Genomic DNA, 12416 nt, shown 5'->3' on the forward strand with positions numbered 1-12416 from the left:
GATCTTCTTGCCTTTGATACATTTAGCGAGATATTAATAATTTCAACTAAATTCAACTCAATGGCTGGAAGTTTTTTGAACCGCCAAATTTAATAGCAGTGAAACCAAGTCTTCTTCACTAATAAAGATATTATATAATTTAAGAAAGACATGTTCTTGCCGTTAGTACATTTTGTCATCGTGTCATATATATACAGCCCTTCTTGGCTGCGGACGTTCATTCCTAAGCTAATGAATGAATTTCCAGTTTTGACCCACTTTCCAATCACATTTTCACATCTTAACCGTTCAGTTTTTAGGTATATATGAGTAGATCACTTCTGCAAATTTTCAGCCAAATTGATGATCGTTAAGGCATCCAAAACTGCAATTTACTAGTATAAATACGAACGGTTCCGGTTAGACAGATTTGGTTCATTCGTGTAAATTGCAGTTTTGGATGCCTTAACGATCATCAATTTGGCTGAAAATTTGTAGAGATGATCTATACATTAGGACCTAAAAACTGAACGGTTAAGATGTGAAAATATGATCGAAAAGTGGATCAGATATGGAAATCCGTACCTTTTGCTTAGGTACAGATATCCGCACCTAAGCAAGGTTCTATATATACATATATATATATATACTAGCATTTCTCTACACATGCTCTGCATGTATATGTATTTTTTTTTCAGAAAAAAAAAAGAAAAAAAAAAGGATGAAAACAGTTATTGCAGAGAGATGCTAGTGGGAGAGAAAAGTGGAATTTGTGGGATTTATTTTGTTTATTTTTTTAATAAAAATATAATTTGCAATTGTCATAATGACCATTGTGATTTAATTAATTCTCAAAGTATTTTAATGTTTTAGGGGCATTTCTGTCAAAAAATTTGATTTTGGCTAACAAAACCTCTTCTCTTAATAATAGTATAGATATACATACATACATACATATATATATATATATATATATAGGGCCCTTTCATTAAGGGATCCATTTTTGATAGCATTTCAACATCTCTACCGTTCAGTTTTTAGGTTCTAATGTATATATACATATATCCACACCTAAGCAAGGTTCTATATATACATATATATATACATATATATATATATATATATATATGTGTGTGTGTGTGTGTGTGTGTGTGTGTGTGTGTGTGTGTACGTGTAACTTATTATCCCTCCCTAATTCCTTCCCATTGATCTTGCGCTCACTTTGCATACATGACGTTTCCACTAAGGGACTATTCTTTATGCATATTACTGTATTATACATGACTTACTATATCATTCCAATTGAACTGCTCTGGTTTTATAACACTCTTTTAAGATGTAGAACTTCGAAGAAAAGTACTAAAGTAGACAATCGATCACACTATGTTCAATATGATCATCCTGATAATTCATGATAATTAATGACTAAATGGTACTCAATTTAACTTAAAATTTACAAAGATGATCTATGAGTGATGTCTTAAGATTGAACTATTCAGATCATCGAAATAAAATTTCCATAGAAAATCTCGCACCTGACACTAAAGTGTTGATAATATAATACCTTCTTCAAATTAAAAATCATTTAGTTAGCCATTATCATGACTCAAGCCATCAACCCCTAAACCACAAACCCTGAATTAAAGCGGGCTTTCAAAAACCTGAATAAAATTAAAAGCGAAACAATTAAAAGTTCTAAGCGGCAATCAAAACAGAAACGCGCCCGTTTGAACCACCATTTTGCATTATCAAACCACCGCCTTATGATCAAAGTGAGAGAGAAGATAAAAGCTTAATTAAACTTATTATTCTTCAAAGCACCTGGACATTGTTTCTTGGTCTTTGTTGTCTAACTCGTATTCAAAGCAAGCTTGCAGCACATTTTGACAATCATAGTTCAAATATATATGTTTTAAATCTCTTTGTCCTTATGTGCAGGTCTTGAACATTCCTCCACCTCCAAGTTTAACGTGGCTAGTTGAAAGGTGATTTTGCTGCCATGTATGTTTTAAGATTGACTTGCCAAAGTTCAATTCTTTTTTTTTCTTTCTTTTATTCATGCGCTGTACAGTACCACAATTTGAACAGAGAATAGAAAAGCCAAAAGACTCTCATCATTGATCTTCTTGCCGGTTACTTCAATTTTGGGGAAAATCAAAACATGCATGAGACCAATTGTAGACTTGCAGATGCTTTAGTTTCTTTGCTTCGATTATAATGTTGCCTTGCAGACACCATACAAGTCGTGATTGGTTAAGCTGTGGCCTTAATGATTAAGGTAATTCTCAGAGTCTCTCCCTGTATGTTTCTTGTGCACCACTGTATGTTTCTTGTAATATTCTATGAAACTACTGATGTGGTTTTAGTAAGTGCACCATACTTGAACTTTGATTAGGAGTAAGTATGGTAATATTCCATAAATCCCCAGTCTCTAAAATTATATTCATGAGTTGTTCGTGGAATTTTGTTTTCCAATATCCTGGTCATTCAACTCTTGTGAAGGTTGAGGGTTCCAGCAGTCCTTATCATTTAAAATACATGTGACTTCGATTATAAGAATCCTCTTGGTGAAATTGTGAACTTTGTGTATTGTCATTGACTCGTATCAATTTGGCTGCAATCGTTATTTTTTATTTCTATGTTTTTAGCATGTGTGTAAATGATTGACTTGTTTGTTATGTTATTTGAAGCACTTCACACTGATTGTAGGAACAAGAATCACATACTAGGATTTGATTTATTGCTTGTAGTCTTGTAGATAAGGGGAGCTTGCACTGGAAGGAGCTCATTATTTGACAACAGCGGAGCTCGTGAGTCTCACTGAGCAGCAGCTTGTGGACTGTGATCATGAGAAAGTGAGAGGCTTGTCTTGTTAAGCTTTCATGAACAAGAGCTAAAGCTGCTAGTATATGCTTTTGCCTTTGAAATATAGGTTTGGATCTTTTCCTTCAAGTCTAAGAATAATGAACTACCAAGAGAGTTTTGTCCTGTAAACCATATGTAAACCACGTTTGCTGCAATATAAGTTTCTTCTGTTCCAAAATCCTTGCTATGTTCTTTTATTTCCTTCATTATTTTGTTGATTGTTTGACTAGTTTTGAATAAGAATCCTCTTTGTAGAATGAAAGAATATGTACCTCCAATAGGTCATATCGTAATAAACAGACAATCGTAACAAAAAGAATATTTCCTCGCTATAGACTAAAATTTAATAACGAAAAAGATAATTTTCTCTCTATAGACTTTAGTTCCTACACCGATGGAAAAAAATTCCTTGTTGTTGATTATTTTTAGGGAGATAACTTTTTCTCGCCAAAAGGATACATATTACGATGAAACAAAATTTCCTCGCCGAAAACGGTTTAGAGCGAGGAAAAACTTCTTTGCCGAAAGCTATTTATAATGACGAAAATATTTTTGTCGCAAAAGCAGTAGTTTAAATTTTTTATTATTTAAAACTTTTTTAATTACTAATTATCATTAGCGAGAAAATACATAATTTAGCGACGAAATCAAGTTTGTCAAAAAATATATTTAACGACTATTTTCTAATCCTTGAAATTTTTTAACGAGGTAAAATTATGAGTTTGGGTGAGGAAAAATATTGTCGCCAAAGATTAACAGCAAGAAAAAATAATTTTCTCACAAAAAAGGTATGGCGAGGAAATAGTTTTTTTGTCGTTGAAACTTTTCTTGACGAGCTTTCTCCGACGAATTGAAGACGAAAAAAATTTCCTCGCGGAAATACTACAGCGAGGAAATGTTGGTTTTCAACGAGGAACAAGTTCCTCGCTAATGAGGTTTTCTGTTGTAGTGAAGGTGTTAGCAGACTTAACTAAAAAAGAACTCTGGCCTGTAGTTTCTGTAACAATTCAATTTTCACAGAGCGGTGTTATACATGTAGCACTTCTTACTTTAACATTACCTACTTTAGTTTAGTTTCTCATGGTTCATGTAATCTTGACTTCAAGTTGTTCATGAATACAAATGGCTATAGTCTCGCAGTGGATATATGGAGCTTGGGATTTACTATTCTCCAAATGGCGAGTTCAAAACCTCCATGGAGCCAGTATGAAGGGGTGAGATATGCTCAACTAAAGGAGCATGCAAATGCTACTTCCAAGCTTCAAGTTCACTTGATAATAGAATTTTCTTTTTTTACAATGTATATTTAAAAGAGTTGTCCTAGAATCTCAAATGGTGTAGCTGTTACACAAGCTCTATTATCATACTTATTTTGATTTATAGTGTAGCAAATCCCACCTTCCATGAGTGACTAACAGCAGTTGACATATCTTTGTAGGAGCAACTCCATGAAAAGGAAAAAGCCATACATGATTTGGAGAGGAAATTATAAGAAAAAGATAGAGAGCTGCATGCTACCAAATAAGATAATGAAGCGGTTAGTTGAATGCCTATGAAATTTCCCTTGGTTGGTTTAGCTGAGTACTTTGTAGTTTTTACTCACTTTCATAATTTACATATTTATGGGTTCAGACTTTGCAGATGAAGTTTTGTTCATGGCAATCTTATCAACTTTGAGTCATCAATTATGATACTATTGAACATCTGTAGATCAGAGTTCCTGCAGCAACATATTTGAATTCTACTAAACTACTATACCTTTTCCTCAAATTTTCCTCCACAACTACACTCCTGCAACTTCTAAGAAAATCAACATCTTGCATACACACCAGTATGGGTCATCATTCGGCCCTTTGGCCCTAAGCCCGCCCTAAGTCCGCCCAACCCGACCCTTGCATTAGGGGGGGCCGGCCCGACCCTTTCTCAAATAGGGTAGGATATAGGCCATGTAAATGAAGCCCGACCCTTTAAGCCCGCCCATTTAATTCTTAATAATTTTCTATTTTTTAAATATGTTTCTCTTTTTCCTATAACATACAACTTATCTCTTTCTTTGTAATTGATTTCCTAAGCTTTATTTTCTTTAATTTTTGTTTTCTTTGTTAAACAACAATTAATTTTGGGAGATTTAGAGAGATAGTTAATCGAATATAACCACCTTTTTTTTTTTTTTTTTGAACCAAATCAATTCTCATTCAACTCAAGCCAGAATGGCACGGATACATACCTTCCATTGCCAACTCTATGGGCAAGTCTAGGACGTGGCATGCTAGCACCACTCATTAGACAATCAGTGCTCACTTATTTAAAAGTGAGCCTATACACTATGAAAAAACATAGTAAATAGGCTAAGTCTAAAAAATAAAACTTAAAATTGGGCAAAAACATAAGTGCACAAGAGTGCTTAGAAGCCCAAGACCCTGACTGCAAACCCTAGGCCCAACAACGAAAGCTCATATTCATCCGATCTTCACAACTTGCACACCGCTCATATGCCGACAGCTGCCCACCCCCGCCGTAGACCACCACCTCGAGCTGTCATCCTGCCTCAAGAAAGACCACTGTCAGCTCCGCCATCAAGGCTTCCCTTGCGCCATAGGTAGATCTATGGACGAATCCCCATACATCCAAGCCGCACGAAGCCATATCAACGGTGCCCGCACAGCCGCTGCCGGCATCTGGGACCAAACCCATTTCGCCGCTGCCCTCGTCCTTCCTGAATCAGTGAGCATGAAGCTAGTCCGCCGCCGCTTCGATCCGAACAAATCCAAAAAACCCTCACTGCCAAACCGAAGGCAAAGCAAAATCAGAGGTTAGTGGACCATATTCCATCCATCACCCGTCCGGCAGCATTACCAAGTCGGCGACGCCACCGGACAAGAAGGAAATCGCTGAAATTTTCAATAACTACCGAATATAACCACCTTAACTAATATTTATAAATGTTATAAGTTAATTCCAATATGTGTGTGTGTGTGTCTTTATATATATATATACAGATCCTATCCAGAGCGATGCCTCGCTCTGAATTTCGGAGCGAGGTTAGGGTTTAGGGTCACTTTTCGGTCTCATATCCACATCTCGACCGTTCAGGTTTTAGGTACTAATGTATAGATCATGTCTGTAAAATTTCAGTCAAATTGATGGTCGTTAAGGCATTGATAACTGCCATAAAGCTAGTACGGTTCAGGTTGGACAGATTTAGTTCGTCAATTGATTTAAACGAGTTAGATACCTTATAGATCATCAATTTGGCTGAAATTTTGCAGAGATGACCCATACATTAGTACCTAAAACCTGAACGGTCGAGATGTGGATATGAGACCGAAAAGTGACCCTAAACCCTAACCTCGCTCCGAAATTTCAGAGCGAGGCATCGCTCTGGATAGGATCTGTATATATATATATATATATATATTAAATATGATCAACAAAAAACAATGAGTTTTGTATTACCTGTATAATCATTGAGCCACATTTTGAGACAAAAAAATAAAACATAATGTATTTCTTTTTGTTAAACAAAATAAGACCCATTTCGGCCCTATTCGGAAGGCCGACCCAACCTGGTCCTTTCGGTCTTAGCGGCTCAGGCCTTTCGAGCGGGTAAGGGTTAGCATATTTAAGCCCCAGCCGAACCCTAAATTTTGTTGAGTTTGACTAGGCCAGGCCCGGCCCGACCCTAAGCCTTAAAATTTAGGGTAGGGCCAGCCCTAGCCCGGCCCATGATGACCCCTACACACCAGTCAGTAATCATTTCTTATTCAATACCAAACATTAGGTTTTGTTTTCAGTGTGATGTCTTTCTTTGTTAGAAAATTTGATCTATAATTGTTGTAGACTATGTTCATCTCTAAGAGCAAGTTCACCAGTTGGGTCACCAGGTCACGGTCACCAGGGCACCAGGGCAGGACACTATTCATTGCCACTGGATCTTTGCTTCTACCCGTTGGGTCAGGGTCACCAGTCAGTTACTGTTCATCGAATATTTTATTAATTTGTTTTTGTAAAATGAGAAATGTATGATGTAAATAAATAGTATTGATAAACAATTTGAAAATGCAATCAAAGAAAAATTTTTTGGTAGACAAATTATATGTCAACCGACACTTTTTTTCTGTTTTTTTTTTAACTCCACCGACACTTTTATCACATATACACTACCGACAAAGTTTTTGAAAAGTGTGAAAATATTTAAAACTCCACCGACACTTTTATCATGTACACCACCGACAAAGTTTTTGAAAAGTGTGAATTTTTTTTGCTTTTCCACCGACAAAGTTTTTGAAAAGTGTGAAATTTTTTTTAACTCCACCGACAATTTTGTCCACTGACACCACCGACAAGTTTTTTGAAAAGTGTGAAAATATTTTAAAATCCACCGACACTTTTATCACATGCACACCACCGACAAAAATTTTGAAATGAGTGAGAGATAACCCACCGACACTTTTATGTGTGAAAAAATTCAATAAATAGACATGATACGCTCAGTACATACACATACCATTCGAGCTTAACAAACCTTCACCCTTTCTACTTCTCTACCATTACATATTTCCTAAATTTCCCTCGTTGCAATGAACAATTTGTGGGATCAAATTCGACGGTCTCAGGATGAAGATGATGAAGAGATGATGGCCACCAACGCCATTGTCATCGCTGCAGTTGCAGAACAATCTGGAAACCAACACCGAGGGCGCGGTTCTCATCCGAGTCGTGCACCAAATGAGGAACGACTTAGAGAAGAAAGGGGCAAAGGTATATTGGCCGACTACTTTGTCGACCGGCCAGTGTTCAAAGATCCGGTGTTCCGAACACGTTACAGGATGAGTCTCAATCTCTTCAAGCGTATATCTAGTGACCTTTGCCAGTATGATCGTTACTTTGTGCAAAGGTCAGATGCTACCGGCAAAGTCGGACTGCTTCCGGAGCAGAAGATGACAGCTGCCTTGCGAATGCTTGCTTACGGTGCAGGGGCAGATCAATGTGCTGAGTATTGTCGGATGGCGAAATCCACCTCCGTCGCAGCCCTTCAGCACTTTACACGAGGAATTGTTGATCTTTACTCAGCAGAATACCTCCGCGCTCCTACTGCAGCGGACCTCAGACGACTTCTTGCCAAAGCTGAGAGGAGAGGTTTTCCAGGAATGATTGGGACCATCGACTGTATGCATTGGCAATGGAAGAATTGTCCGACAGGTTGGGCTGGAGAATATAGTGGTAGGAAACAGATCCCCACTATCATCTTGGAAGCAGTCGCATCTTACGACACCTGGATTTGGCACGCATTCTTTGGAATGCCCGGGGCATGCAACGACCTGAACGTCTTAGCAAAGTCTCCGTTGTTTAATGAGCTTACCGCCGGTAGAGCACCTCTGATCCAATTCCAAGTTAACAACAGAGCTCACAGTCTAGGGTACTATCTCGCCGATGGTATTTATCCTCGATGGGCGACTTTCTTGAAAACTGTTCGAAATCCTACACGCCCCAAGGAAATCGAGTTTGCAAAGGCTCAAGAGGGGTATAGGAAAGATGTAGAGATGTTTTGGTATATTACAGTCAAGGTTTGGTATTGTTAGAGGAGCTGCTCGTGGGTGGCATAAAGAGGACCTTCGATACATTATGTTAACGTGTATTATATTACACAACATGATTGTCGAAAATGAACGACCTGAAGACAGCGATGATGAGTTGGAGTCCGATGATGAGGAAGCTAACAATATGAGGCCCAGGATTGCTGAGGTATGGGAGGGACCAACCGGTAGAGACTTTGATCCTGTTGGTAGAGATGCTCATCATATGAACAGATTCATGGACCGCTACCAACAAATTAGATCTGACCAAAGTCACTCCAACCTTCAGGAAGACCTCATTCAACACTTTTGGGAATTTCAAGGCAATAGGAGTATCTAGATCTGCCTATTTGTGTGTGTTTTCTATTAGTTTTTAAGTTTTTAATTATGTTTGTGTGGTTTCTACTTTAGTTTTTATGTTTTCAATTATGTTTGTGTGATTTCATTTAGCTTTTCATTTCCTGTTGGTATTATTAAAATAAATTTTCATTTCATCAATCTAATATTACATAAGTGCAAAACCAAGCATTGGAATCATAACAATACAATTATTTAAAATATATAACTCCCTAATTTTCCTAATCCTCATCTTCATTAGGAATCCAATTTGTGTTTGTGGGGTCATCCATATGGTTGGGGTTGGTGGATTCACCCGAAGAGAAAGGTGGAGAAGGGACACCACCGGTGAATGGTGGTTGTGGGAAGCCACCGGGGAAAGGAGATTGTGGATAATACCCACCGGGGAATGGTGTTTGTGGATAGCCACCGGGGAAAGGAGGTTGTGGATAGCCACCGACAAACGGAGGTTGTGGATAATATCCACCGGTGAATGGTGGTTGTGGGAAGCCAGATCCACGGGTTGCATCTTCAGCTTCTTTCGCAGCAATTTTTTTTTGTTTTCTTTGCCAGTAATTCTTTTTGGTTGGCGTCATCTTACTTGTGTCCATCTCCATAATACGCTCTTCCCTCTCTTGATTTTTGAATTCCCTCTCTTGAATATCCAATTGCAAGCGTATATAATCTCGTTGTTGTTGGTCACGGAGATGTCGAGCATATTCCTCATCACGTTTCTCCTTGGCAGACAACATTGATGTTTGGTTGGTTGCTATAGTCTCCACAGCGGCTGTCAGAGGACTGGAATCATTAGATGCTTTCTTTCCTTTCCGAAGAGCTTCTTTGGCAGCCTTCTTTCCTTGAGGCCTCACCGAAGGATTGGGAGTTGCATCGGCGTTTACCTCATCTGCATCTATGTCCAACTGGACATGAGAATCAGGAACGGATTGTTGTGTGTGCATCCGTTCAGTTCCTCCCCTGGAGGTTCCTCCAGCCGAAGAGGAATGGTTTGGAATGTCATCAAATTGTTGAAACCCCTTAACAATCTCGTAACATTCTAAACTAATGAAATCACCTTTTTTTGCTTTTCCTTTCGATTTGGTCATCGCAGCTCTCCACAAATCTTGTGCTTGACGTAGTTATTTAATTTAAACAAAAAAGTATAAATCTATTAGTACAAATATAAACGAGGTACAATGTATCAACTATTTAAATATAAGGTGAGTATAATGTATAATTTAAATTAATAAAATGAAGTCTAAAGTATGATTATGAAGTACTAATTTGAAGTATAATTATCAACTAAATTTTAATATATCAACTAATAATTTAAAGTATAATTATCAACAAAATATTTCAACTAATAATTTAAAGTAAGATGTATCAACTAATTAAATTTTAATATACACTAAAAGAATCATAAAAATTAATATTCGTGTTACACTACAAATTCATACCTCATCAATCATATTCGCACCACTCTTGTACCAAAGCTTCGCTTGCCTTAACGCACAATGCCAAGCATAAAGTTCGACTTTCAATGTTTTCCACCTCCCTTGAAAAGCTTGCAATGATCGGACATATCCATCCCAATGTTCGGCATAGTGTTGGCGTACATCTATCCATAGATCATCTTTTCTTCGTTCCGTACCCTTTGACAGATCTTGGCTAACAGCCCTCCAAGACTTGCACAATTGAATGTCTTCATTAGTCTGACAACGTGTCCCGTCAATACTTGGATCTGATACTGGTTGGACAATCGTATTGCCTCGTACACTCATATTGGAATAAAAAAAATTGTAGAGTATGAAAGCTTTGAGGAGAAGGAACAAAAAAAATTTTGAGGAAGAAAGATGATTTTTTTGGTGTGAGAAGTAAAATAGGAGGTTAGGTATTTATAGAAAATTTTGGTTATATTTTTTTTTGTTACCGTTGAAATCTAACGGTATTTTTTTTTTTTTTAACCTATGCAAATCGATTTTGATCTCCAGCCGTCAGATCCATTTCACTTTCATAAGCAACGGTCCAGATCTGTGGACCGTTGCATTCAAATCTGCACAGGGACTCCAACGGCTACAAGCCACGTAGCCGCACATATCCACAAAACGACAAAATAAGGAAAGCAACGCGCCTGCTGCTTTTGTCGCCTCTAGAAGACAAGAAACTGAAGCTCACTCCCCCCCAAGGCGCGTCTCCTCGAGCTGCTTCCTTTTGGGCTAGGCTGGCATCCTGGGTCACGGGCTCAGTCACCCTCCTCCCCGAGTTCGTGACCTGGGCCTCCCACTGTGGTTTTGCCCCAAGCCCGGTGGAAGTGTGAATAGTGGAGCTGGGTCACCATTTCTGCTGCTTTTGACGTGGTGCCCGAGCAATAGGATGCCCGGTGAACTTGCCCTAACATGCCTAAATCAAAGTCTGAAAAAAAAAAAAAGGGCTAAATACTATATATTTGTATACCCAACCGGATATGGAAAAATAATATATATTTTATACATATTATTTTTGTCGCAATGTATCATTATCATGCAACTGATGCAAGTGGTCTGGTGGTTGGGGCTTTCAATTGCATATGTGTTGGGGTGGGTTCGAGTCTTACCAACCGCAAGATCTAGAGTTTATTTTCATATTTTTTCATATCCGGTTGGGTATAATATATATATTATTTTTGGTGAAGTATGTCAATACCATCCAAGTGGTCTGGTGGTTGGGGCTTTTAATTGTATACCAATAGTCATAGGTTTGAGTCTTCCCACCCGCAAAATCTTGACTGTATTTTGGATTTTTCCATATCCAATTGGTTATACAAATATATATTATTTTTGTGGAAACATATCAGTACCATGCAAGTGGTTGGGTGGTTTTGGCTTTCAATGGCATGTGTCTAGACGTGGGTTCGAGTCTCTCAAATTGCAAAATCTTGAGTTTATTTTAGATTTTTCCATTTCAGTTGGTCAGGGTCATTTTGGGAATTTGACTTCCATGTGGGCCCCATTTTTGCTGAGTTGGAATGCCACGTCAGCAGTTAACGGCAGAAATTGACGGAATCCTGACGGAATGACCTATTAGATGAGAAAATGATATTGTAGGGGTGTTTTTGATGAAATTAAAAGTCGAGGGACTGAATCGATGTTGGACCCATACCACAGGGTACTAAATAGTATTTAGCCCAAAAAAAAATGTGCCTTGCTTAGATTAAGACCATTAGCTATCATGGAATCTTCATACTCTTTCTTTATCCTCAATAATATGTAGCTATAAATTACATTGCCCCTTTGTTCTCAACTGAAGGAAAAAAAAAAACTATTGCAAATTTGCCTCTATGTTCTGGAACCATTCCTTTACTCTTTTTTCTGTCTCTGTTAGTTTATATTTTGTGATGACTTACTGTTAATCCTATGTTGTTATGACTTACAGTGAACGAGTCACAGCCAACCCAGAGCTAACCATGGATAGCTCCGAAGAACTAATGTAAAACTGTTGGTTAAGATTAGAAATGTGATATATTTTTCTTAAAGAAAAATGCACCAACAGTCCCTCAACTCTTGTGTACCGGCCAGTTTGATACCCAGACTCACAAATGTATCAATGTGATACCTAAAGTCTTATGTTGTGAAATTTTAATTAAAACTCGCAAGCGCACTAATCGTCGTTAGTATAGTGTGCAAG

The 12416-nt window shown here is 37.9% G+C and overlaps 1 protein-coding gene and 1 long non-coding RNA gene across 2 annotated transcripts; both read left to right on the top strand.

The window, feature by feature from the left end:
• The first annotated feature begins 1712 nt into the window (after nt 1-1712).
• Nucleotides 1713-3219, top strand: LOC133706424 (uncharacterized). The gene is made up of 3 exons (XR_009844519.1): nt 1713-1964; nt 2068-2257; nt 2730-3219. It is a non-coding gene; the product is annotated as an uncharacterized LOC133706424 (long non-coding RNA).
• Nucleotides 3220-7424: 4205 nt separating this feature from the next.
• LOC133744188 (uncharacterized) lies at nt 7425-8426 on the top strand. Its single transcript, XM_062172329.1, has one exon. The coding sequence runs from the start codon at nt 7425-7427 to the stop codon at nt 8424-8426; it is 1002 nt and encodes a 333-aa protein (XP_062028313.1).
• The last annotated feature ends 3990 nt before the right edge of the window (nt 8427-12416 follow it).

The sequence above is a fragment of the Rosa rugosa genome, chromosome 4 (genome assembly GCF_958449725.1).
Source record: "Rosa rugosa chromosome 4, drRosRugo1.1, whole genome shotgun sequence".
Taxonomy (NCBI): Eukaryota; Viridiplantae; Streptophyta; class Magnoliopsida; order Rosales; family Rosaceae; genus Rosa; species Rosa rugosa.